The sequence below is a fragment of the Microtus pennsylvanicus genome, chromosome 2 (genome assembly GCF_037038515.1).
Source record: "Microtus pennsylvanicus isolate mMicPen1 chromosome 2, mMicPen1.hap1, whole genome shotgun sequence".
Taxonomy (NCBI): domain Eukaryota; kingdom Metazoa; phylum Chordata; class Mammalia; order Rodentia; family Cricetidae; genus Microtus; species Microtus pennsylvanicus.
Genome location: NC_134580.1, coordinates 7,139,836 through 7,162,305, shown reverse-complemented (window position 1 = coordinate 7,162,305; position 22,470 = coordinate 7,139,836). Strand labels below are relative to the sequence as shown.

Genomic DNA, 22,470 nt, shown 5'->3' with positions numbered 1-22,470 from the left:
TGGGGTGAGAGACAGAGCACGTGAGCAAGAGGGGCTCTCTGCTGAGTAGGGCAGAGCAGGATCCAAAAGGAGCCCCCATGTCACCCATATATGTGCACAGCCTCCTGCACACTGAGCCGCCCTCCCCCATGCTTGTGTGCACCTCTGCTTCCTCGTGGTAACATAATCTGTGTGGTCAAGTCTCAGGCTGTACCACGAGGACTCAGTTCCAGGTTCGTGTGCTACCTGGCACTTCTCCAGCACCGTAGCAGGGCACAGCCCTCAACGTGTCCTGTAATCTTCTTTTTCTCCCCCAGAATCCCTTCTCTCATCCCCAAATTTTCCCTACTTTTTCAAAATCCTATTGCCACAGTGATGGCTGGGTGCTTCTTGATGCTCTGCCCACCTCCTGCCCATTGCCTTCACGTTCTAAAGAGAGAGAGATGTGCAGAAACGCTGTGGGTGACACCAGAGTCCTTTTTAGCCTGAAGGGACAGGAAGGGATTGGACCCTTGTGTCAGCCATCTTTGACATAGCAGTTACTGGCTCGTCCGTCCACGCACCTGTGTGCCCCTCACTCTACTGTCCGTGTTGTGGTCTTGAACTTCTCTGTACCCATTTTGTGTTCTGTTTTGTTCATAAACCCCTCACTCTGTAGCTGTAGCTTTTAAAAAATATTTTAAAATAAATTTTAAAATAGTTTTAAAAAACTATCTAAAAATATTTATCTGTGTACTTTGTGTAAATGAGTATTTTGTCTATATATACATTTACACACCAGAAGAGGGCATTGGATTCCATGGGACTACAGTTATAGACAACTGTGAGCCACCATGTGGGTGCTGGGAATTGAACTCAGGACCTCTGGAAGAGCAACCAGTGCTCTGAACCACTAGGCCATCCCTCCAGACCCTGCAGCCATATTCCTGTGTGGTGCCCAAGAGGCACCTGTGTGGTGCCCTGGTCACATGCTGCCCTGTGTACCCTCTCTTCCCCGAGTTCACACACTTGCATGTACACAATCGCGTGTACACACTCATAGCCTGAACTAACAGTCAGGGCTGAATGTCACCCGCAGTGTTGAAGCTGTTGAAGATGGCCACAGGAATGCGGGCCCTACTGGACACGGTGGTACAGGCTCTGCCCCAGGTAAGAGCCACACCCTCCTGGAACCCTGCCCTAAGATCGAGGGTTTGTGTGGGACTGGGCTTGGAGGGATGCAGGCTTCGATTTTCCTCCTCTCCAGTCCTGCCAAGACCCAGGGCAGAGTCTGCTCCCTGGTAAGTTATTTGAGCCTCTCCTGCTTCTCTTTGGGAACTCATAACATGGTTACCAGCATCTACTCCATGTCCAGCCTTATGAGGACTCTGAGGCTCTCTTCAGTACTTTTTAGGAGCCCCTAGGTTTGTGGGGGAGCTAGACACCTCAAGGTCTTATGGGAAGAGGCCTGTGTTCTGCTCCCAGGAGGGAGGAGGCACAGGTTACTCCCTAGGAAATCAAGAAAGGTAACTTTGGATCTGGGCCTAGAAAAGTGACTTTATGGGAAGATGTCATTTAATGGACAGTGAGGTCCCCACACAGGCTGAGTGAGAGGACCGTGTCCCTGTCCAGAGGAAGGTGAGCTGGGATCTGGCTCACAGAGCGGGGCATTTGTCTTCTCCCCGGTACTGGTGCTTGGTCAGCTATAGTCCCCGCCCACTGCGTGTATTCATGCCGAGTGCCTGTGCTGAGCTGACCCTTGCACACATAATGTACACATCACTCATTATGATGCACATAGGGAACTTTATGTCTTGAGAACCATTCTTGAGTTTGGTGTGAGCTTCCCAGTGTCACAGGTAAGCCCACCAGAGACCACCACAGGCACTCTTAAAGCTGGAAATATAAAGTCCTTATTGCTGTCCAGGGATGCATGGGGAACTCGCCCAAATCGTGCAACCTTAAGCTCTTGTATTTTTGTTTTTGTTTTTTCAAGACAGGGTTTTTCTGTGTAACAGCCCTGTCTGTCCTGGAACTTGCTTTGCAGACCAGACTGGCCTCAAACTCACAGAGATCCACCTGTCTCTGCTTCCTGAGAACTGGGATTAAAAGAGTTGCTACCTGGCAGCTCTTGGATTTTTATGCAAATAAAGTACATTCTGGTTGGCACACTTCAGTTAGCAAGAAGTGTAGCTCAGAAGAAAAAAAGAAAGCAAGATTTGTGCAGTTAGAGACTTCCTTAGAGCTATGGATCGGGTCTTTGATGGATTAGGACTTTGCTCCCATGTTGGCAGGTGCTGGGACCTATGTGCTGGGTTTAAGGTTAGGATGGTGCCTATAACATGGTCTCAGTGTGCCAAGGTCTGGAAGCCTGTTACATTCCCTACTGGTTCTATGGGCATGAGTCAAACTGTTGCCATCTTGGGGCAGGGGGTTGCGTTGTCCCCTTAGCGCTAAGAATTTAACAGGATTTATTCTCTGCTTTATATAGTTGAGTAGACAGTTGAGCAAGCAGGGTCCTCCAGTGCAGACTAAGGACGACAGGATTGCTGGCCCAGCAATGGCCTTAAGTGGAGTGGTTATCCAGGGGACCAGAAGAACGAGGACTGATGCCAGTTGTCAGATCCTTTTTTTTTTTTTAATTTATTTATTTATTAAGGATTTCTGCCTCCTCCCCGCAACCGCCTCCCATTTCCCTCCCCCTCCCCCAATCAAGTCACCCTCCCTCATCTGCTCTAAGAGCAATAAGGGTTCCCTGACCTGTGGGAAGCCCAAGGACCGGCCACCTCTATCCAGGTCTCGTAAGGTGAGCATCCAGACTGCCTAGGCTCCCCCAAAGACAGTACGTGCAGTAGGATCAAAAACCCACTGCGATTGTTCTTGATGCCTTTTTCTCTTTCTTCAGTGTTATTTCTGACCATGGCTAAACTCTCTCTAATCACCCTGATTGGTTGGCACAGAAGCAGCAGTTTTCTCCTGGTGTCCTGTAGAGACCTCCTTGTTTTGGAGTACAACCTCCGCTAAGGAATCCACCTGAGTTTCCAGATGGGGATCAGAATTTCCCAAATGGTCTAGGTCTCACTCACTTGAGTGCTGAGTTCCTTAAAGTCTTTATTCCCTACAATTGAGGCTGAAGTTCCAGCTCCAGCGGAGCCTGTGATTGCATTCCTCCACCAATAGGGGAATGAAAATGGGGATGGCTTGCCACGCACAGGGCAGCCCACTGTCTAGATTTAAGTCAGCCCTGCTCAGTTCTTCATCACAGATGAATACCTGTGGAATGGCACACATAAGGACTCAAGGAGTGTTCAGAAGATACACACTCGGTTAAGCTGTTCATGCGTGCAAGCCAAGTAGTGGTTGGGGCCTAGAAATACACTTGCTTGCTGTTCTTGGAGTTAACTTACTGTGTATGGCTACAGGAATCTGCAAAGGGGGAGTTACCTAGGGAGCATCTTAGTGCCATTGAGCAGTCTTTTCTTGGTGGTCTCCCAGGATGAGCTTAGGTTGGTCCCATTTACAGTTTTCAGGAATGGAAGTAGAGCATACTTTTTGACTAGTTCCTATCCCATACTACGGGGTTTGGGATGCAGAGGTAGCCAGCAGGCATCACCTGTCCTGTTGAGAATGGCTCGGGAACCAATACACTCCCTCTAGCATCCCAAACACTGAGGGGCTGGCTTCTGCTGCTTCCTGGACTTTTACCCTCCATGATCACTGAAGGAATTCCTGCAGCTATTGAAATTTTGGGGCTTGCCACCTTAGGGAGCTCATATTCCAGGGGTACCAATATGGGCCAGTTTGGGGCACATGGGCCAGATGACCCTAGGTGGAGGTTCTCTTTGGATAGTAAATTTGCTGCCTGGGTCTTGACCCCTCACATACAACCTGAGTGCGCAGGTTCTGCCAGTTTTCCAATAATGACCTTCAGTTTTCTGCCAGGCCCTAATCTTTATGGATATGGGATTGCATTGCCCAAGACTCGTGAAATTACAGGCAGACCATGATGATTTTCTTTTTAGGACCATGAAAGGGTCAGTGTGCCCTTAGGAGGACTTGGGTCCACAACCCCACTGAGCACAGTGGCATTCACCTGGCTCTTGGCAGTTTGGGGGGCTGTCAGTAGAGCAGGCATAGTTGGGTAGATTGGAGCCCCATCTCCTCAAAAGTGGACCCACAGCCCCAGGAGCATACTTCTTTGCAGCCTGTTCTCCTAGTTGCCTCTGGATGTCTTATTTTACAGAAACCCACCCGGAAGGTGGGTTGATCTCAGTGTATATATCGACTAGCTGTCAGCTCTCCAGTTCTGTTCTTTCTTAGTTCTCTCAAGCAAGGTCCTGGCTCTTGGGGATTTTGAGGATTTCCCACAGGGACACAAAGAAGACAAAATAGGACAATCATAGTCTTAAGGCCCGTGCTAGTCTTATCTTTACTGGGTTGGAGGACATGGTGACAGCCCATCCATCTTTGTCCTCTGTAGCCTCAATTGGGTTTGGTGAAGTCATGGGACAACACTGGTAATTTTCACTGCTGTAGGAATAGTGAGGACCACAGGGTGCAGGCCTTTCCATGTTGACTCCAGGCTCTGGGTCAGGATCCTCTTTACCCACACAAGGTCAACAGGCTGTAACTTGTTGGGAGGCTCAGATGTGAACAGGTTCATGGCCTCTTGAACCATCTGATGAATAGTCCTCTGGGCTTGTTGCAAGGCCTGGAAGGACTTGAGGAGGGAGTGGTTAGAAATTCCTGCCTGATGAGCATCTCTTAGCTTAGGGAAGAGACATGGAGGCTTCTTAAACATAATTTCAAGTGGGGTGATATTCTCAATATGGGGTGCACTTGGCTTTTAGAAAGGCAAGTGGTAGGAGGTTGGCTTTTTTTTTTGCCAGTCTCAAGGACATTTAGTTAAAGTTTCCTTCAAAGTCCCATTTTTATCTGACCTGAGTTTTGTGGCCTGTAGGCACAATGTAGTTTCCAAGCAACATTTAGGACCTTTGGTAGATTTTGGGAAAGTTTGGCCATGAAGGCCTGGACCCCAGGGAGAGGGGCAATCTGAATCTGAGTCAACTCTTGGGGGAGTTTCTTGGTGACCACTGGGGCCAACTCTGTTCAGGTAGGATAGTTTTCTACTCATCTAGAGAAGGTGTCTATGAAAACTCACAAATATTTATACCCATGAATTGTAGGTTTTATAAAGTCCGCTTTCCATGGTTCCCTGCTTCCTCAGGCATGGACTCCTTCTGGGCTTTCCTTCCTCCTTTGGGATTCGTTTGTGTTTAAGTAATGCTTCTGGACACAGGGTCTTTGACAAGATTGTCTATTGGAAGGATGTCATATCTGGACCTGAGTAACTTAGCAGTTACTGACCCCGGCTACAGTTTTGGATGCCCCCAGGTGGGTTGCCTGGTAGAGTTTGGTGACCATTTGTCTCCTGATAGCATCAGGGAGTACAGGTCTCCTGTCTGGCAAGACCCACCATGCATTTGCCTCCCATTTGATATCTCCCATCTTTGACCACTTAGTTTTTTCCTGTGCATAGTTTGGGCACTTGAGAAACGTGGGTTCTGTCAGGGTAACCAAGATCTGGAGAGGCCCTACTGGTACTCTTGGGCCTTTAGGGAATTCTCTTTTTGATGCCTGTCACGTGGACAATGGCCACTTCGTTTTGGCAGCCATATGGCTTCTAGTTGAGCCAAGATCTTTTTTGTTTTTTTTTTTAATTTCCTTTCCAGTCAAGGTGAGGAGTCCCCTTTCTTGATCTAGGGGTCCCATGGGCAAGGACTGTGATAAATGATGATTTTGTCCTTCCCCCAGTGTAGTTAATGCCAGAAGCTGAGCCCTTTGTGCCGAGGTCCCACACCATCCTGTCCAAGGTGGCAACTGCCTCCCAGCATACGTGATTCTGTCTTGAACAAAACTGCTTCCATCAGGGTACATTACCTCTCCGGCTTCTCTCAGTGGGACATCTGGTAGGTCAGGTGTGGCAGATTGGATCTCCTCAGTCACTTCCAGGCAGTCATGGAGGGGCTCTGTTGGGTTATCATCTGGCAGCAGGCTGGCAAGGCTGATGTCTTTTACAGAATCCGATATGGGGCTGGTCCAGAACTGCCTGATAGGGCATTATCAGGGTATCGGAATCCACTCATAGGGCATTATCGGGGTATCGGAATCCACCCTTTGGGGATTCCTCTTCAGCAAGGCCTCTGCAGAGGAACAGGGTGGTTAGGAACAGTTCCTGGCCCAAGTTCAGCTTGTTGGCTTTTCACTAACTCCCACCCCAGCTGTAGAGACAACTGCTCACAAACTGGCCGACAGGCAGAAACAGGATCCAGTCTTTTGGATAGGTAGGCTGCTGACTTCTTCCAGGGTCCAAGTGCCTAGGCCTCATTCACATACAAGTAGAAGGACTTAGAGACATCCACGAGGGCGAGGTTGGTGCAGAAATGAGGGTCTTCTTCAAGGCCTCAGAAGCTCCTCATTCAGGATCAGTCCATTGTAGTGACTGGGTGCCACCACCACGGTACTGGTATACAGTGACTTAGGTACCTTCGAGATCTCGGGTATCCACAAGCGGCAGTACCTGACCTTTTCAGAAATTCCTGCACTTGTTTCTTTGTTTGAGGTGTGTGTGTGTGGGAATAGTAGATGTGGCTCTGGGAAAGTGCTCATTTGCCTCCTCCCAACTTGTACCCCCAGGAGGTGACCTCAGTGGGCGCACATAATTGGGCCTTCTTGTCTATGAGCTAGTATCCTGGGACCTTTATTGTCTCTATCAGGCCCCAACTGGCCTTCCTATATTTATTCCTGTTTCTGAGGCCATCAGGAGGTTATCCACATACTATAACAGGGTGCTCTTTGGAACCCTCTGCCAAAAAGTCAGGAGGTCTTCACTTAAGGCCTGATTGAAGAGTGTGGGAGAAGTTTTGAACCTTCAGGACAACCTAGTCCAGGTCAATTGGCTGTAAACCCTCTCAGGATCAGTTCATTCAAAGGCAACAATGGACTGGCCTATAGGTGTCAAAATGAGGCAAAAGAAGGCATCTTTTAAGCCCAGAACTACACATCCTTGTTTTTCTGGTGGCAGGGGACTCAGGAGGGTGTAGGGTCAGGAACCATGGGTTGGGCTGTATCCACCCTTTTGTTTATCTTTCTTTGGGATCCTTCATAGTTCTGTAGTCCCTAGTGCCTGGTTTTGAACCTGGAGCAGGGGAGTGTTCCAAGGGGAATGGCAGGGGATGAGGATCCCTGTTTTCTCTAGCCTGGCATTGAGTTTAACAACCCCATTTGGTTTCCTGGTTCACAGGGTACTGTTTGATCCATACTGGGCAGTAGCACTTAGTAACTGGATGATAATTGGGGGTGGATGGCCAGTCCTGGTGGATTATCCTCAGTCCATACTCCAGGATACTGCTGCTACAAATTCTGCAGGTATCCCAAAGTTTGAGCATCATTTCTGCTCAAACTGGTGACCTGGACTGGGCTTTGAGAGATGAGGATGAGGGGCAAAGCATCTCCCCTGCAGCAGAACATGGCGCATAGAGACCCAGCCGTCCATTTCCACATGGTTGGAATCAAGGAGCAGGGAGATCATCCTGGGAAGGGGGTGAGCGGGGGATGCCATAGCAGGTCTTCAGCTCTGAGACAAAACACATGGGGGCATTGTGCTGTGGACTCTGACCATAGGAGTATCTGGGCAAGGGGGCTTCAAGCAGAGCTGCCTCTGTGAGGGGACTGGAGGAAAGGCTGGAGGCAAAGAGGCAGATGAGGAGGCTGCTGGAGCTCTCAGACCCCGAGGGCCTGAGGGTGAAGGTAGGGAACTGATGGGAATGATGAGGACCCGCTCCTGGTTAGGAAACACGGCCAGCCAAGTCCGAGCAGGGCAGAAGATGAGCTCTGCTGGCCTTGGTGAGACGGAGTCTTCCTTGGCTGTCAGGGCCACACACTGTGGCTTGCAGTGTCCACTAAGTGCTTGCGTCCTTAATGAGAAGGATGTTATTAATTAGTGTGCGCTCCTTGTGGAGTGGCTGGGAAGGAAGGCCTCCTCTAGAGCGGTCTGTGATCCACAGGGGTTTACTTTATAGTGATTATCTCAACCATCGCCTGGCTCAATTTACAGGAGCCTTTGGAGGACCAGGAGGGATTTTCTTTGTAGGGCAGGAATGCCTTTTGGCTCATCCGTAGCGTGAGGTAAAGGCAGTCTCCCACTGATGCGTGGGTTTGAACCAGGCTCGGAATCTGGGGCATTCTGTCCTGTAGGAGCCACGGGACGGGGTGGCTACATTTGCAGGAGGCTCCTGGGACAACGGCTGTGTGTGATTTCTCTCCTAATTCCTTTTAGTGACCAGCCTTGTGCTGGCCTGTGGAGGCAAGTCTGACTTCATCTAGTTTTACCCAGGCTAACAAAGGACTTGAATCTCTGACCCATTACTTGAGATCCATTTGATTAAACAGGTCTTTCAGCTCTCAGTCTGTCTCATTTTCCCTTGAGATGACATGTAGATTCATTTGAGGGTGGGTGGATGGTGTATGTGTGTGTATACATGTGTGTGAGGGTGTAGCATCTAGTATCTTCTGTTATTTTTATACCTTGTTTTCTTTCTTTTTTCTCATCCTTCCTTTCTTCCTCTTCTTTCTTTTTTTCTTTTCTCTTTCTTTTCCTTCCTTCCTTCCTTCCTTCCTTCCTTCCTTCCTTCCTTCCTTCCTTCCTTCCTTCCTTCCTTCCTTCCCTCTTTTTCTTTCAAGGCAGGCTTTCTTCCTGAGCCTGGAGCTCATGAATACCTGGTCCATGAACCCCAGAGACTCCTGCCAGTCTCTGTCATCAGCCGGGCAGATGCACACTGCTGTGCCCAGCTTCTGCATGGCTGCTGACTGCAGCCAGGTCCCCTTGCTTGCACACTTCACCCACTGAGTCATCCCTACTCCCTCATAGATTTCTGGAACAAGTGATATTCTCACCGCAAAAACTTTAAACATTCACTTCTTGTTCGGTAACCTATGATTCATTAGTCTTGCCCTTCAGGAGGTTACAAGGAGACAGCAGACATGGATACTCAGCCCGGTATAACAATACATCTGCCCTGAGCCTGGCCCTGCCTCTGTCACCCTGACCTGAGGTCCTTCACCTCTACCCCCCTGCTCCAGGGATCCCCTACCTTGCCTGCCTTCCTCCAGACCTAGGACTCCTCTTCCCTACTCCCTGTTCTCCCCCCCCAGCCTCCCCCTTCTCCCCTTGAATACCCCTAGGCCTCTGGTCCCAGTCCAGCCATCTCTCTCCACAGGTGGGCAACCTGGGCCTCCTCTTCATGCTTCTCTTCTTCATCTATGCCGCCTTGGGAGTGGAGCTCTTTGGGAAGCTGGGTGAGTGATGCCTAGGCCGGGCTCCTCAGCCTGCCACCCAAAGCTCTTGTGTGGGGGAGATGCTTCAGTTGCAGGACTCTCATCAAACCCGATCTTAGCATGGGGTATTTGCTGAGGCCTGGATCATGAACGTTCATCAGACCTGTGTGGTGGAGTTCTGGACTCAAGCTGTCTGGTCTTCTGGGGAACCTCCTTCCTCTGCCCCCAGCCGCTGCCTGTCCTGAACCAGGGCTACCCCAATAACATAACCCAGTCCTGCATATAAAGTCAGTTCCAGAAATCAGGGCTCCCTGAGGAGCTGACCCTCACCTCACCCCACTACCTCTCTCAGGAGCTGACTATTGGATAGAAAAGCCACATGCTCCTAAGACTGAGACCCCAGCCAGCGCACCACTTCCTTGAGCCTCAGTTGTCCCATCCATAGGCTGGGCACAGTCCACATGCACATGGTTGCAGGGGATATTTTGAGAGGATGTTGAGGGGTGGCGGCTTGGGGTACTGTTGGTGGATAAGCTGACCACCTCTCCCTCTCAGTCTGCAACGATGAGAACCCGTGTGAGGGCATGAGCCGGCACGCTACCTTCGAGAACTTCGGCATGGCCTTCCTCACGCTCTTCCAGGTCTCCACAGGCGATAACTGGAATGGAATCATGAAGGTATTCATGGGCCAGCTGGGGGGGAATCAGATAGTTTCAAGTCCCGGATGCATGGTGGTATGACTGATCCAGACATACCCAGTATGCACGCCCAGTATCCTACAGTATACAGGAAGTCAGGGTCCAGAGACGTCCCGGACCTCCCTGACTCCAGAGAAATGGAGTCCTGCTCAGGTTAGGCAGGACCTTCCTGGGCTGGCACCATGGGTGCCTGAGCAACCCCATGCTTCTTCTCAGATTTGCTAGGGGCTCTAAGAGGTGGGATCAGTCGCAGTAGGGCATGAAGAGGGCCAGGTTAGGGCCCTAGGGACTTGGCTGAAGCTAAGGGAAGCTCAGGCTACTATGGGCATGAAGGCGATGAAGGCTGCTAGAACTCTGGAGGGGGATTAATCTAGGCCCCTTGGTGTGCGTGCGTGCGTGCGTGTGTGCGTGTATGTGTGTGCATGCGTGCGGGCATGTGTGTGTGTGTGTGTGTGTGTGTGTGTGTTTGTGTGCGTGTGTGTGCATAGTGCGTGTATGTGTGTGCGTGCGTGTGTTTGTGTGCGTGTGTGGACATGCGTGCGTGTATGTGTGTGCGTGCGTGCAGGCGTGTGTGTGTGTGTGTGTGTGTGCGCATGCGTGCGGGCATGTGTGTGTGTGTGTGTGTGTGTGTGAGTGTTTGTGTGCGTGTGTGTGCATACGTGCGTGTATGTGTGTGCATGCGTGTGTTTGTGTGCGTGTGTGGACATGCGTGCGTGTATGTGTGTGCGTGCGTGCGGGCATGTGTGTGTGTGTGTGTGTGTGTGTGTGTGTGCCTGAGCTCTGGTAGTCTTGTGGGTCCCCTGTGCTATGGAGGTGAGGTGTGTGGCAGGGCAGGTGTGGTGGGTGGCATTGACCCTGCGTGTGGCATCCCTGTGGTAGGACACTCTGCGAGACTGCACCCATGATGAGCGCAGCTGCCTCAGCAGCCTGCAGTTCGTGTCGCCGCTGTACTTCGTGAGCTTTGTGCTCACGGCTCAGTTCGTGCTCATCAACGTGGTGGTAGCTGTGCTCATGAAACATCTGGACGATAGCAACAAGGAGGCCCAGGAGGACGCGGAGATGGATGCTGAAATCGAGCTGGAGATGGCCCATGGCCTGGGCCCTGGCCCCAGCCCCGGTCCGTGTCCCTGTCCTGGCCCGAGGCTGCCCGCTAACTCACCAGGAGCCCCCGGTCGAGGATCAGGAGGGCCGGGTGTTGGGGGTGACTCCGAGGGTCACCTGTGCCGGCATTGCTACTCTCCAGCACAGGTGGGCAGGGGCTGAGAGGTGAATGGGGCTCAAAGGGCAGGCACCACGGGGCCAGCTGGGCAGCTGGGCTTGGAGGTGCCCTATCTTTTGGGGTCCCTCTGTGTTCAGCTCTAAGATAGGGTGATCCCAGGCTGTGGGCACAGAGAACGGGAGGGCAGCTCTGCCATACCCACCCCAAAGTCCAGGGTCCCAGCCGATAATCCCACCTGTCCCCACCCTGCCCCGTCCGCCTAGGAGACCCTGTGGCTGGACAGCGTCTCTTTAATCATCAAGGACTCCTTGGAGGGGGAGCTGACCATCATTGACAACCTGTCTGGCTCCATCTTCCACCACTACTCCTCACCTGCTGGCTGTGACAAGTGTCACCATGACAAGCAAGAGGTACTGGCAGCCTCAGAGGAGCTGGCTCCCGGGAGTCACCTGGGAGTGAGGTGTTGAGGGACGTTGTGGCTCTAGGCCCCTAGCAACATGCTGGTCCCACCGGTCATAGTGGTTTGTCTGTGAAGTGTGGCCCTGTGGTGTCGCCTAGAGAGCCCACCTCAGCACCTGGATATAAAAAGTGTTCAGAAGCTGCTCGTCCTTGTGTCCCCTCTGGGACATTTTATCCTTTGTGATCCAAGAAAGGGTCCCTGGTGCCTCTTCTTCCCTAGTGACTGTGGTCCCCCAGAGTGTCTCAATACTTCTCTTGGGCCTCTTCTCAGAGGCAGCTCATCCCCACCCTGGTCAGGGGCCATCTCCCAGGCTATTCCCAAGAGCTCCTCCTATATACCCCATCCTCCACACGGTGCTCCTGGGCTCAGCCCATGCTGTTCTATAGGATCAGTGGCTGTGAGGTCATCCCCAAGAGCCTTGTGCAAGAGCTGAACATGGAGGTTATTCAACTTTCCTGCCCCATGACTAAAACAGATTCCTCAGTCTAGCAAGTCTTGCAGGGACATGCAGCACAAGTCTTGCAGGGACATGCAGCACAAGTAGCCCTCACAGTCCTCAGAGAAGCCACGCCCAGCCCAGCTCTAAGGAATCTTGGTCTGGGGCAAGTGGACAACAGAGCTCCGTAGCTCGCTGTACCGTGTCTTCTTTTGTGTTCAGACACCAAGGTGGGCCACTCAGACCTGGTTTCCATTGGGAGTGGCCCCTGTGCCATCATGTGTCCCCCAGGCTGGAATCCTACACAGAGTGTGCCCACCATCCATGCCCAGCAGGCCTGCGAACCACTCTGACCACTGCCCCATGTCCTTTCAGGGACCTGTTGCTCAGCGCTCCAGGCCCAGGCTGCCCCATCCCAGCCCCAGGGTGACCCGAGGCCACCACCTCCCCCTGCAGGTGCAGCTGGCTGAGACAGAGGCCTTCTCCCTGAACTCAGACAGGTCCTCGTCCATCCTGCTGGGGGATGACTTGAGTCTTGAGGACCCCACAGCCTGCCCACAGGGCCCTAAGGAGAGCAAGGTAAGTGGCCAGGAGTTCCTTACATTTTCCTCCATGTGCGATGCCAGCTTATCCAGCCAGGTTGGGCTCAGGTGGACACAGCCTAGGTAACTGAGGCCACATCTTCTGTCAGACACAGAAGCAAGTTGCAGGTTGGGATAGCGTGAGCCCATCCGCCTCAGAGTGGACACTGGGTGGCTCTCAAGGAACTTGCAGAGCTGAGAAAGTCAGCAAAGAGACGCTACAACCCTCTTCTCCATGTACAAGACCCCGGGCAGCAGCCAAAGATGAACTCCTCTCCCTAAGTATGAATGTGGAAACTGAGTTCTGGCAAAGGCAGGGGTTCACGTAATGTTCTGCTCTGATGTCTTCAGCCCGAGCGACCACTACATTGAGTTAGCATTTGGTTATAGGTGTGAAGAAGAGCCCGTGCTGTCTCAAGGCTATTAGAGTCAGGAAGGGAGGAGCCAGGGGAACCACAGCTGCCCGGGAGCATCCAAGAGGGCTTCCTGGAGGTCAGGACCTTCCACTTGAGGACTGGAAGGTGGTAACTGCTGGTCAGGTGGAGAAGGCGAGAGGAAGGGCTTCCGAGGTAGGGATGGGGATAGCTATGCAGGAACCCTGCCTCTGTCTCCCTCAATACCACCTACCTCCCTTGCCTGCAGGGTGAACTAGAGCTTCCGGAGGAGCCCTTGCAGGCAGGAGATCTGGATGAATGCTTTTTCCCCTTTGCCAGTGCGCCAGTGTCTGCAGGCCCAGAGAGCCTGCAGTGCGAGATGGAGGCCATCCCGTTCAATCCCATCCAGTCCTGGCTCAAACACGAGAGCAGCCAAGGTGAGGGTTTCAGCCTTGCCAGCTCCCCACACCCTGATCCTAAGCATCTGCTGCATGAGGGAGGCGGTGGAGGTTCCCCCCACCATAAAGAAGCGAGTGGGGTTCTGAGAATTAGAGACTCAGGCCTGCTACACTGGTAGTAAAGGAGCAGTCGATGAGCTAATGCTAGCTGAAGCCTGGCCTGAAGGAAGCGACACGCTGAGCTTCCTGTGTTCAGTGATGAAAAGGGAGCCAGGTTGCCACCCACAGCTTTTATTATCAAGCAGAAGGAAGGCTTACAGATTATTGAGGTGGAATAGAGAATAATCTGAGGGGGACACAGTGACCGGAAGACTGGTGTTTTCAATGGCCCTTTGATACAGAACTCTACCCCAAACCTCCTTTCACAGCTGGTTTGTGTCTTGGGATATAGCAAGGGACTGAGCGGGCTTGCCTGTCACTTGTGCTCCCTCTTGGGAGATGACAAGAATCTGGGTGGCATCACTGGTTGGGTGGGGGGAAAGGGAGACAGTCTAACACAAGAGTGACCCCTCAGACCCCAAACTCACCCCAAGATGTCTTCTGGGATGTCTGGGTAACCGGCTTTTCCATGGACCCTCTGTAAAGCCAGTGACTTCTACTGGGCATGATGGCTGGGGTGCCAGGACCCCAAATTTCCTGATCTCAAAACCTGAGCCCTGGGTCTGCCCCCAGGCTTGTTCTGATGGAGTGTTCAATTAGCTGTTTAAGGAATGAGCATTCCTTCAGTAAGTCGGCAACCTACCAGGACACAGCCTATACAGCTGCCTGGTGACTAGTCACATATTCTGAACCCCGCATTCTTCCTTCATTTTGTGAGGTTCAAAGGGGACCGTAGGCAGAGCTGCTGGCGCTGGCATACAAACGTCTGCCCTGCCTCAGGCTCCTCCAACCTGGCCTTGTCCCTTTCTATCCACAGTGGAGCAGACCAGGCCCACCCAGCAGCTTCTATACCATCAGCACAGGGCCTGGCATAGACCTGAGACTCGACCCTGCGTTGTCCAGGAGGAGGCCCCAGGCCTGACTTAGCCATGTGGAGTTGTCAGGGCCCAAAGGATAATGAGTTTTAGTGATTGAATACCTACTATGTGCACTGTGCTGGGCCAGGTGTTCCATACCTGCTGATATTCCCCACGTCCCTCCTCTTGTGTCTGTTCTCACTGCTGTGACCAGGTGCCTGGTGAAATCAACTTAAGGAAGTGCTTATTTTGGCCCATAGTTCAAGGGTCCAGTCCATCATGGCGGGGAAGGCATGACAGCAGGAACAGGCAGCAGGTCACATGGCTTCCACAGGCAGGAAGCAGAGCGAGAGATGGATGCTGGTGCTCAGCTCACTTTCTCCCTTGCGTTCATCCCAGGACCCCAGCCTGTGGGATGGCGCCACCCACAGTGAGGGTGGGTCTTGTCGCCTCAACCCAATCTAGACACTTCTTCACAGACATGCTCAGAGTGAAACCGAGGCTTTGAGTTGGAGATTTGCCCAGAGTCTTCTCACAGCCATTGTTGAGTTGCTCACGTGAGAGCTGGTGCTCTGTGCCTGCCTCTTGGGTCGTTCCTAGCACCTCCTCTTCCTTCCCTGCAGCACCGAGTCCCTTCTCCCCAGATGCCTCCAGCCCTCTCCTGCAGATGCCTGCTGAGTTCTTCCACCCTGCTGTGTCTGCCAGCCAGAAGGGACAGGAACCGGGCATGAGTGCAGGGACCCTGCCCAAGATCGCCCTTCAGGGCTCCTGGGCATCCCTGAGGTCTCCGAGTGTCAATTGCACCCTCTTGCGTCAGGTACAAGCACCTCCTGGACTCTGAAGAGCCACGGGTGATGCGTGGGGAGGGGAAGGAAAAGAACAGAAAAAAGCCACGACAGCTGAGTCTGGGAAAGTTGGGGAACCTCTGAGACTTGAGAGGTGACACCAAAGATGCGTATGAGTAAGACCAGCTCCTGAGGATCCCCAAGGTTGTCGAGATGACTGAAACAGGGGTCCTAGCTCGAGATGAGGGAAAGAAAAGCATTGAGGAGGCTTTGTGGGGTGACACAGTACTGGGGTCAGGGACCATGCCTTGAGTGCTCTTGGTGGGTGGTAGGGGTATCATTGCTAGACTGCTTGTAGACTGTAAATTGCTTGACTGCAGACGAGCAGGTTGGGAAGTGGGAAGTCCTGGCTGTATGGTTGTCTGTATCAGGATGGCTGGAGCCACAGCCCACATGCCAGCTGGGCACAGAGGGCCTTTGGAGCATGAAACAAAAATCCACAAGCACATTTGGTGGGCCATGTGTGATCCCATACAACAGTAGAGGTTGGCCTGCAGGCTTCCTAATAATCACTTAGTAAGACACAGTTAATCTCCAGTTTTACCAGGCTGTGCTCTGCAGCAGGCAATGAACCGACTTCTTGCCTCTCAAGCAGTTCGGGGTTTAAAGTGTGTGTGTGTGTGTGTGTGTGTGTGTGTGTGTGTGTGTGTGTTGCAGAAGGAGAGGTGTCAGAGCAAATGAATACTGGAGGTATAATCTGTGGGGAGGTGAGGGGTGGCTGGGAGAGTGAGCAAAGGCTGGAGGCTTACCTAGGAAAGAGGATGGAGCAGGGCCATGGGGGAGCTGGTAGAAGGGCTTGTGAAGAAGGGACAGGTGGCGGAAGTGATGCTGGAGATGTGGGTGGCTGAGAGTCAGCTGGGAACTATACCAGGGAAGGTCTTGTCATTGGACACTGGGACTAGGAAAGATGGCTCAGGCTGCCCCGAGGGGACAGAGAGCCTGTTTGACATTCGCTGTAACTGCCCTGAGAGGTCCCAGGGACTGGTGACATGGCAGAAGGGATGCTGTGGGATCCTGGATATGTTGAGAAGGGAAGCATCCTGGGTCCCCATCATCAGACTGTCCACTAAGGACCAGGAGAAGATGATTCAGGGAGCCTCATCCCTTCTTCCCTCCTTGCAGGCTACTGTGAGTGACACATCACTGGATGCCAGCCCTAGCAGCTCAGCGGGCAGCCTGCAGACCACATTGGAGGACAGTCTGACACTGAGCGACAGTCCCCGGCACGCTCTGGGACCGCCCGTCCAGGTGCCAGGGCCATGTGCTGGCCTGTCACCGGCCACCCGGCGCCGCCTCAGCCTAAGGGGCCGTGGCTTGTTTAGTCTGCGTGGGTTGAGAGCCCATCAGCGCAGCCACAGCAGCGGGGGTTCCACCAGTCCTGGGTGCACGCACCACGACTCCATGGACCCCTCTGATGAGGAAGGCCGCGGGGGTGCAAGCGGTGGGGGTGCAGGCAGTGAGCACTCCGAGACCCTCAGCAGCCTGTCGCTCACGTCTCTCTTCTGTCCACCACCCACGCTGCCACCCCCTGGCCTCACCCCCGCCAGGAAGTTCAGCAGTACCAGCAGCCTAGCTGCTGGACCTGGCCGTCCTGGCACCACAGTCTCAGCCCGCGGCCTGGCCAGGAGCCCATCATGGGCTGCAGACCGCAGCAAGGACCCACCAGGTCAGGCCCAGCTGGCCTCAGGCTTGGGTTCCTCAGCACCTGAGCCACAGCCACCTCCTGGGGAGCTGGAGTCAACCGATGCTGCAAGCAAGAGGAAAAGATGAGGGGCCGCAGGGGCTGCGGGGGACCTGCCAGCTGCTGTCCGCCCGCCTGCCCCATCTTGCCTTCTTTTACCTCAGGAGCCAGGGAGCAGACAGCAATACTTTGTCCACACCTGGGAGTGGCATAGGGGCCAGCCAGCGCCGGGCCACTGGGCAGGCGACTGAGGAGGGTCTGGGTTAGCTGAGGCTCAGATGTGCGGCCCCATCCGTGGCCCTTCCAGTGTATATGCAGATATATACATATATATATAGAGACAGACATATATTTATTTATTTTTTTTACGGAGAGCTTATGAATTCCAGAAAGTGCTAAAGTTGAGGGTGCAGGCCAGGGCCCAGATGGTGGTCTCGTCTGTTGATTAGGACACAGGCCTGCACAGCACAGACGCTCCTGCTGTGGCTTCGGTGGCTGTAGTTTCGGGTATCTCCCTCAGTTGAGAGCAGCTTGGGAGGACGTTCAGGGCCCAGGAGACAGAAGAGAAGCAATTCAGGGTGCACTTTTTTCCCTTTTAAAGAGGAGACGCTGCTAAGATCCCCAGCCTCTACCCACATGTTGGGTGTCAGTCTTGTCCCTCTGACTGTCGTATTGTTGTGAAGTCTTTTGTAGACACTCCGGACACACAGACTTTCTTAGTTAGCCAGTTAGATGTTCTCTTTAGAAAAACTGGGGGTGGGGTGGGATTTTAGTCTTATTTCTTAGAGCAGGGTTGGGGAACCGGGCATTTCTGAAGCTGGGCAGGGGGCTCAGGATTTGGGTCAAGTTTTGACTTCTGTGAGTACTTGGTGGGGGGGGATCAGCCCCTCAGGAAGGCAGCAAACAGGAATAATTCATGCAAGAGAGAGGACAGGTGAAGGGGTCCCCGGACCGGCTTGGTCCACACAGATTCCCCGAGCTTGGGTTGTCAGTTACACGAGAACTTTCTATTTTTTGTCCTCCATGAAGGCCTCAAATTGCAGCAGTTTCTGGGGATTACGGTCACCCACCCTAATCAACCCCACCCCTGACCCAGGAGTGTTTAGGGTAGCAACAAATCTAAAGGGGTCTCTGAGCACCTGCCTAAAGCCTGGCTCCAGCCTTTCCCCACCCCAGCACCCTTAGCTCCACCGAGTTACCCGGACATTCACACCCTCCAACTCCTGCTTACCCTTGGGTATGTCTCACTGTTTCAAGCTGCACGTTGGGTCTCCCGTGGTAGTGCTTTCCGGAGGAGTTCAGGATGGGTAGGGTTTTTTTTTTATTGGAATGGTTACCCATTTATTTTAAAAAACTTACTCTGTATTGAGCCCTTGACTTTCACAGGCTCAGCTCTTAAGTGGGTGGGTTTACAATCAGCCTGAAGAAGGGCGGGGCCCGCTGCTGTGGGTGGCCTACTGACAAGGGCGGTGATGTGGGGTGCTCAGCCACATCGCTGAGGGTTGCCGTGGGTACTGCTAAGAGCATGTGCATCTCTTGTCCCTGCTCCCAGATTCTGACTTCACAGAAGTGGGCTTCTAGCAGCAGCAGAAGTGAGCAGCAGCTGTGTTTGTAGGCTCTGGGGTGTCCCCATCTGGCATAGGGACCCTGGGATCAGGGTGCTGTGAGGAAGCAAAGAGGAGAGGATTGTTGAGGGGTACTGCCTGCCAAGTGCTTAGAGGCGAGGAGGAGGAAAGTGGTTGTTAAACTCACTTTACACATGGGTAAACTGAGGCTCTGGGTGAGTGCAGCAAAGATCCCGGGTCACCTGTGAAGGGCACTAACCCGAACACTTGGACTGTGCACACACAGCCGTGGTTGAAGGGAAGGTGACTCCAGGAGCCCAGTGTGGAGTTGACTGGGGTAGAGAGGGCTGGGTCAGGCCCATGGTCTTCAGGCTTTACAATGGTGGTGTTTGATAGCATCTTCCACCTTCTGCTTTCTGGGTACAATGTCAATCATCTAGCTCCATCTTCAGGCTGCCTCTGTGTGCGTGTGTGCTTATGAGGCTCTTCACAGCCAGCTTTCTCCCTGCCGTGCCTCTGAGGCTGGGTGCAGATGTTCAGGCATCTATACCTTCACGCTGAACTGTGTGACCCCAGAGCAGGCAGATGTGTTGAAGGCTGTTTTAGGGAAATGACAAGGTTTAAGCAAGGGCTGTAGCTAGGTACGGCAGGGCATCTAGAGAGAATGATTTGCTGAGCCCAGAAGCACAGACACTACCTGGGGTGGGTTTTTCCTAGGACCAATCCCAGGTATCTGGCCTTGTGTCTGTGAGTGGGGAGTCAGGGGCCAGGAAAGGTGTGAGCTGCTGGCAAGATGGGTTGTAATGGGCAAGGATTGGGCCAGCGCCCCTTCTTCAACACTGTGGCTCGAGGCTGCGGCCTCCGGCTAAGCCTGTCCATCACCAAAGCACAAACTCTCCCAATCCACATGGGCCTGGATGTGAGGAGAATGGGAATGCAGGTGCCAGTGCTCGGAAGCTGTCAATTCGCCAGGCTGTGTGGTGTGGGGGTGGAGGGCACACAGCATCTGTAGAGAAGGATCTGGAGCCAGACGGAGCCTGCCCTGCCTTCTTGCTATCTCCTGCTCTGGTCCAGGCAGTTCCGCTGAGGAGGATGAACCGTGAGCAGTACTCACCCATCTGCTTGTCCCCAATATTTCTCCTAGAGCTCACAGCTCCCAGGGTCACCTCCAGCCCCTTTTGCTACTCTGTGTAAGGGCTTGGGGTCTTAGAAGCTGCTGTTTAACCCAGACACACATACTCTTCTTTTTCTTTTTGTCATTGTGCAATAATCAGTGTCCCTAGCAGAGTTGGGGCCTGAGGGGAGGCAGAGGCCACCTCGTCCTGCAAGCCCCCAGCCCAGCTCTGCTGCTCTGACTCTAACTTCCGGTCACTGTACAGTTTTTACAGTGTGAATGAACTTCCCTCTTAGTTGCTGAAGGCGCTGGTCCCTGCTGGCCCAGATGGCCCCGGGCATAGAGAAACCAAGCCGTACCGCCAGCCAGCGTTGTTTTGAATAAAACCCCAGAAACTTACTGAGGACTTTCTCCATGTCTCTACTCTTCCTTCCCTGCAGGGTTGGGATCATGCTGGTCCTCTGCCTCCCCGACCCCGCCAAGGGAAGCGTGATAATGTCTTCATCCTGCAGCTGTGGGGTCTGGGTTTGGGGGGAATTCAGAGACCCTGTGGAAGGATCCCCTTGTATTCAGGGTCTGGGTGGAGCTTCAGGGCTGGGAATGAGGCGGGGAGAGGTCAAGCTGCTTACCCTCGACACTACAGCATGAATTCATAGAACTGGTACTACAAGGGCTCACGGCTCCAAAGCACAAAAACCCAACTCAAACGGGCTTAGAAGCAAAAGATGGGGGCTGGAGCGACGGCTCAGAGGGAAGGAGTGCCTGCTGCTTGTCTTGGTCCCTGTCCTATTGCTGTGACCATGGCAACTCTTACAAAGGAGAAGGTTTAGCTAGGGCTGGCTTACAGTTCAGAGGGTTAGCTCATTGTTTTCATGGTGGGTAGCCTGGCAGCATGCAGGCAGACATGGTGCTGGAGAAGGAGCTGAGAGCTCTACATCTGGATATTCAGGCAGCAGGAAAAGAGAGTGACCCTGGGCCTGGTTTGGGGCTTTTGAAACCCCAAAGCCCACCCCCAGTGACACACTTCCTCCCATAAGACCACAGCCCCTAATCATTCTCAGGCATCTCCCTGATGATCAGGCATTCAAATACATGAGCCTATGGGCGCCATTCTTACTTGGACCATGACACTGCTCTTGCAGAAGTCTGCGGTTCAGTTCCCAGCATGCAAGTCATGTGGCTCACTGCTGCGCACTGCGCCCCCCCCCCCCCCCCGTCTGCGCTCTATGCACTAGACCCCAGTTCGCTAGACCCCAGTTCGCGAGCTTTGGGCAAGGGGCTGGAGGTTGAGAACACAGACCTTTTAACACTGGTACCAAAGCCCCTCTTTATTAGCGCCATGTAGGCTTAAATACAATGCAGTCATTGGCCAACAGGTGAAAATCCCATCCTCTGATCCTCTAAGCTAGGCACAGCTTCTAGTAACTTTAATTAGAAGGTTCTAGGAGGGAAGATCAGCTGAAGGCCAGGACTCATTAGTCCCAACAGCTCACAACTGCCTATGACTCCAGTTCCAGGGGGTCCACCACCTCCTTCTGGCCTGTGTAGGTTCCTGCATGCTTGTGGTGCACAGAAATTCATGCAGTCGCACATACGTACACATGAAAAAATCTTTAAGAAGAATAAAAGAGCAGGAGAAAAGAGAAGCAAGAAGGACACAGATGGAAATAACTTAGTGGTTCAAAGATTTAAGAATTCCAGATGTAGTGTTGGCTTCAGGCGTTGCTGGATCAAAGGCTCTGGTCAAGTCTCTAGGACACGGTCTTTCTGCCTCCTGACTTTGCTGTTTCTGTGTTTGTTTCTTCCTCTCTGAGGCCTTGGGCTGTCACCCCATTCCCCAGCCCTGCTCCACCAAGGCCCCCTACCTGCCTGGCCTGTCACAACCCTGAAACAACACCCTGGCTCCTTTCTTCCTTGTCCCCTGCTGCCCTTCTTCCGGCTCTTCTCTCCTGGTAGCCCTCTCTGCCCCTTGAGTTCCGTGTTCCAGACTTCAGGGAGGCCTCTTAGAGTGAGTGCCGGGCTTTCTGATTCTTGGCTGTCTGATTTGTGTGGGTGCTACCATGTCACAATAGCATTCGAGTGTTGGGGATTCACTCCCAAGGTTTTCTCCTCTGTTTGTTTCTGAGCCCTGGAGGGTAGCTCTGGGCTGGGTCAGGTGAGAGTCATAGATGGAGTCTGTATGGGTAGATGGATGGATGGATGATGTGATGAAGGAAGGAAGAACAAGCAGGGGTAAGGGATGTGGCTGCCTGGCTGGGGGCATGGTAGTGGCAACATACCTAGGCTTAGGGCCAGTACTTCAGGTAGCAATGGCAGTGTGGATGGAGGGGAGACTGAGGAACTGGCTAGTTAAAGCAGAACAGTGGCTAGGTTGAGTGGACAGTAGACCTGTAGGAGAGCCTGCTGTGACTTCTTTTGTTGAGGTCCCAGAGTGGGGTCGGGGACAGAGAGGATCACTGTGTCACTGGCCACACTGTTCCTCCACCCGCCCCCTCCCATGCTCCTTTTGGCTCCATATCATCTCCAGGCCTCCACTATTGCCTTGGCAGCTCCAGCTCTGCCTGCTCCCTCCCTCTGCAGGTGGCAGGTGCGGAAAGGCAGCTATGAGCGCAGGGCCAGCCCACTGAGCTGCCAGGGCGATAACACACTCCATGTCTTCCATTACACGTTTACTGGCCAGTGGGCAGCAAAGGGACGGTGGGAGGCCCCAGCAGGTCCTGCCTCGGCTGCATCCACCCCTGCACAGCAGGTCCTGCCTCGGCTGCATCCACCCCTGCAAGGAGACTGAC

General features: G+C 53.1%; 1 protein-coding gene across 1 annotated transcript in view; it reads left to right on the top strand.

Moving 5' to 3' along the window:
* Nucleotides 1–20,080, top strand: part of Cacna1i (calcium voltage-gated channel subunit alpha1 I) — a 119,899-nt gene extending 99,819 nt beyond the window's left edge. Inside the window, exons 29-37 of the mRNA XM_075959845.1 lie at nucleotides 1,058–1,128; nucleotides 9,237–9,315; nucleotides 9,850–9,971; nucleotides 10,872–11,240; nucleotides 11,475–11,621; nucleotides 12,483–12,686; nucleotides 13,331–13,499; nucleotides 15,100–15,293; nucleotides 16,444–20,080. Coding sequence (XP_075815960.1) covers nucleotides 1,058–1,128; nucleotides 9,237–9,315; nucleotides 9,850–9,971; nucleotides 10,872–11,240; nucleotides 11,475–11,621; nucleotides 12,483–12,686; nucleotides 13,331–13,499; nucleotides 15,100–15,293; nucleotides 16,444–17,091 — 2,003 coding nt within the window. The 3' untranslated portion in view covers nucleotides 17,092–20,080. The remainder of the gene's footprint in view (nucleotides 1–1,057; nucleotides 1,129–9,236; nucleotides 9,316–9,849; nucleotides 9,972–10,871; nucleotides 11,241–11,474; nucleotides 11,622–12,482; nucleotides 12,687–13,330; nucleotides 13,500–15,099; nucleotides 15,294–16,443) is intronic.
* The last annotated feature ends 2,390 nt before the right edge of the window (nucleotides 20,081–22,470 follow it).